Below are 4,224 nucleotides of genomic sequence, written 5' to 3' on the forward strand. Positions count from 1 at the left end.
AGAATGTCATCCGCAAGCGCCTTGGAGTTGGCCATCCTTCCCAACCTCGAGCTTCCCGTGGTCTTCCTTCCATTCATCGACTTCTTCCTCATGATCCCCGTTCCCACCCCATTTTCCAACCCACTCCCCAAATTAATCCTTCTCCTCGTCGCTACCCCTCCATCGCCGAACTACACGACAAGTCCATGCGTGAGCATCCCCTCTTGTTCGCGGCTGCTCCTTGGTTCTGCGATCTTGGCGTTCGCGACACCATGAATATCGAAAATAAACTTGCCGACGGCGCTGGTATATTACCCGGTCACCTCCCCCTCCTAGCCATCCATTCCTACGATTGGCGAGCCCGCATCGGGGTTCCTCCTTCTATTCTGCGCGGCTCCTCTCCTCACTTCTCTCCCGGAAGGGAAATCCTTCCGGGAACCGCCTCCGTAAATCACCCTCACTTTCCCATTCTCAACGTAGTACCTCCTTGAGGTGGCGCTATGTTAGCGACGCCATCCTCGTCCCTTGGAAAAATAAATGAAACCCCCATGCGTACTCCTTCATCCTTCAACTTTTCCTCCTCTTTTATCATACGCCCCGTCGCCGTCCCAGTAAAGTATGCAGATGTATATGGGATGTTTATTTGATGTCTATTAGATAATTTTGGATATATTTTGGATGGGTCCTGGATGTGTAGGAGATGCTGATCGGGTGACGGCCTGATACGTGCTTTAGGGACTGGATGTCAAAAGGATGCCTGAAAGATGATTAAATGCTGATTGGATGTTTTAAAGATTACTTTTAGATATTTATAGCATGAGGGCCACCACAAACTGCGTAGCTTTAAAGCATCTAAGAGGGGTCAGAGCATATTTCAGGCATCCATGAACCGCAGCAAGCCCTACCGCTCCAACCCTCAGGGCCGGTCTTAACAGAGCACGTTCTTGCCCACCACCACCCTTATTATATCAATTTTCTGACCTGGCGATACTCCATTGGCCTTTCACTATATTAAGTTAATAACCCTGGCTTACAGTTCAACATGTTCAAATTCGAACTGTTTCTGACATCTCCGAGGACAGAACCTCGTCATTGACATATGTAAAAGACACGTGTATACTTCTCAGAGCAATACAGTGTACTGTATTGCTCTGAGAAGTATACACGTACAAACTTCGAAGAAGTCCGAATCTGGATCCAAAACTAGCTTACAAAAAAGGCGCCAGTTTCCAGAGAGTACCTCTTGCCGCTTTGGTCCACGACACCAAACCTCGATCAGCACTTCCCCTCAGTAACTTTACTCACAATGTCGTCTTCCCCCGCAAACTTTCTCCTCTCCGTCGGGCATCCAGTGAATACCTCAGGATCTGTGGTCATCCGACAGTCGCCCCGCCTTCTGAAAAAATGCCGAGTTGATGATCCATCGTGCAGCGCAAACAGCTGCGTGATTAGTCCACCACCCCAATTTCCTGGTGCGGAAGTAATTAGCTCGCCAAGATCTGTCGATGACGCTCTACCGGATGTTACCATCCAGCACATCTACAACTACTTTTTCAAAATGACAAAAAGTGATTAAAGAAGTATCGGGCGAGTTTGGAAACAGCGGACGACAGGATTGAAGCTCACGCAGGTTTATCGAATGTTTAGATTTGTCAAAGAACGCGTTTCTCTCGGACAAGATCCTGTACAGATCATCAAAGAGAATAAGTTTTGTAAGGGCATATTTGACTACCTTCAGAAAAAGAGCGAAAAAACGAACCTTATATTCAAGCTCCGCACACTGATGATATCGAATTCGAGCTGGAAAAGCATAGAGATCCAGTCGGAGAGCAAAAACATTCATGTCGTACGGCAGCAGATCCATTTGGCAGACAGAACGAAAAAGCCCCCTAAAGCGCCAGACAAGGCGCCGAAGTGCAACTGCTCGATCGAAACACCCCTGACTTCTCGCTGTCTGAATTTGCCCGACTGATTGTGATTTTAAAGGAGGACGAAAAGGCGAGAAATGCCTTCATGAACTTGCACCAGGAATTGACACGCACACAGGAAGACGCAGCCTGCGTCTCGCACCCCAAAAATTACCCCGTCCTATACCTCAGGTATAGGACGGGATAATTTTTGGGGTACTATTGCTAACCGGTTTAATGATTTTTCGTTGTCTCTGCACTTTCCTTTTGATGGCACATTAGGACAAGACACTAACCCGTCGCTTCCACCTCTCGCAGTACGAAGTGGAGGGGTCCTAAAATCTCAATTCAGCAACGCGTGATCAAAGTTTACAACATATATAAGCCGTTGGAACATTTCCGGAAATAATGATCCGAACACGTTTGTGAATTTTTTGCCAAGAGTCAATGGCAGACTGCACATCTTTGCGACGCGGCTGTGGATTATTCTTTCTGTTGCACAAGTCGGGAGACCTGATGAGGACACGTCTTTTTTGGAATGCACTACAAAACTAGTCAAAGGGAAAATTGGCTATGATGAGGGCATATCTGGTGAGGCAACGGAGCATCTACGTGCGAAAAGACGTAGCAGTAGGTCCACTTAGTCATATGCAACCGAGAACAACAGTATTCAGGGGCATTTATCTTCGCTTGTTGATGTAGTGCAGCAAATGGCGAATAGCAGCGAAGTGAACATCGCTGGAAATGAGAAGTCAACCGTGCATGCAGATCTTTTACAGGAGCAGGACTTGGACAAATTGTTTGAGTTGACATTTAAAGCAGCAGAGAGGGCGGAAGCGGATAAGAAAATGTCAGATCTCGCAAGCGATAATGGAATATTGAGGGCAGCACAACTCCACTATCAGCGACTCATGCAGAAATACATGCAGCATAGAAACGTTTCTGGTGATCTACAAGAGCCAGACGATAGCTAACCTGAAGTAAGTTGAAACTCAATCCGGAATACCTGACCTCCTTTTCTGTTTCCTTGTCTGTGCGTTCTCGTTTATGCGAGTAGCGCAAGAAATCCCCAGGTTCCAAGACATTTTCCGTGGCGCTCATAGAAGCGCCGGGTGGTGGTGGGACACGGCAATAAACCGAATTAATTACCTGGACTGGTATAAGAAAGATATGTTTTCGAAGACGTCCCCAGTATTCTTCCCATACCTCCTTCATTCATTCCTTCTTCCCTCCTGACTGAGTGTAGGGGTGGGCGGGCTGTCGGGGGTGAGAGACGTGAGGCCGGCGCGGCGGAAGATGAGCAGGCCGAGGGCGGAGGCGGGCAGAGTGGCGAGCACGAAGGCGGCCGAGCCGGCCAGGTTCTTGTCGGCGCAGGTCACCTGACGGCGCCTCAGCAGCGGGCGGCGAAGTCCGCAGCGGGGTCCGCTGAGGCGAGGTTGAGCAACGGGGCGAGGGCGAGCGGGGTTTGAGAGAGGAGAAGCGTGGAGGCGAGCAGGACAGCGCAGTAGCGCGCCGGCGAGGGCGTCGCGCCGGTTGGGGCGGCGGGACAGGGAGGCGACGAACACGGCGGGGACGCAGACAGCGAGAAGGCCTCCAGCAAATGCGGGAGGGTGGCGAGAAGCGGTGAGGCGACGGCGAGGTGGCTAGCAGTGGCGGGGCTACATCGAGGTAGCGCGCGGAGGGAGCTGCGGAGTAGAGCGGAACAGACGACAGGAAGACCAGGGGCGGCCGTGAGGTGGACGAGCTTGGCGTTGAGGAGCGGAGGCAGCGGGCAAAGGGCAGCGAGAGCAGTTAGAGGTAGATTGGCACTGCCAGTGTAAGGAGGGCGGCGAGGGCGGACGACGCAGTAGCTGCGTTGCACCGCATGAATTGTCGATGCTCGTGTTTCTTCGACCAGCTCACCCGCGCCCTCACCACGTCTGACCCACAAATCGCGGGCTACCAGTCTCTTAGACATTGCATGTGCCCCTTTCACAGGCGCGTTGCTGCTCGCTCCCGTAGTTGCTAAAGCGATTTGCGCCGCGTCCTGTCGTTGGTGCACCAATGCTGCCTTCTTAGCGCGTACTCCCGGCGCGATACCGCTTTCCCCGTCCACAACGTCTCGCAGAGGCGGTGCGTGAGCAAAGATAATCTGCCCGTTCACATAATCTTTTACCATTACACGCGTCGATCGGCTCTGATCGGGCTTGTTATGGTCGCTCATGAACTTGCGCGCTCGTACTTGAGTAGAGGGTTTAAGCAAAAAAATGATTTCGTTAGTGTCGCAACAGGGCATCCGTGTCGGCGTAAACCCCGGGGTTTAGGTTTCCGGTATTGGTTAACGGCAGTTAACCAATAC

General features: G+C 51.3%; 1 protein-coding gene; it reads right to left on the reverse strand.

The window, feature by feature from the left end:
* Positions 1-907: 907 nt before the first annotated feature.
* On the reverse strand, positions 908-975 carry CHC_T00005082001 (hypothetical protein). XM_005716874.1 is given in 2 exon segments: positions 908-942; positions 943-975. The coding sequence occupies 1 exon segment, from the start codon at positions 973-975 to the stop codon at positions 943-945; it is 33 nt and encodes a 10-aa protein (XP_005716931.1). The 3' UTR covers positions 908-942.
* Between the last annotated feature and the right edge of the window lie 3,249 nt (positions 976-4,224).

This window comes from Chondrus crispus, genomic scaffold (assembly GCF_000350225.1).
Source record: "Chondrus crispus Stackhouse genomic scaffold, scaffold_27, whole genome shotgun sequence".
In the NCBI taxonomy this organism is placed as follows: Eukaryota; Rhodophyta; class Florideophyceae; order Gigartinales; family Gigartinaceae; genus Chondrus; species Chondrus crispus.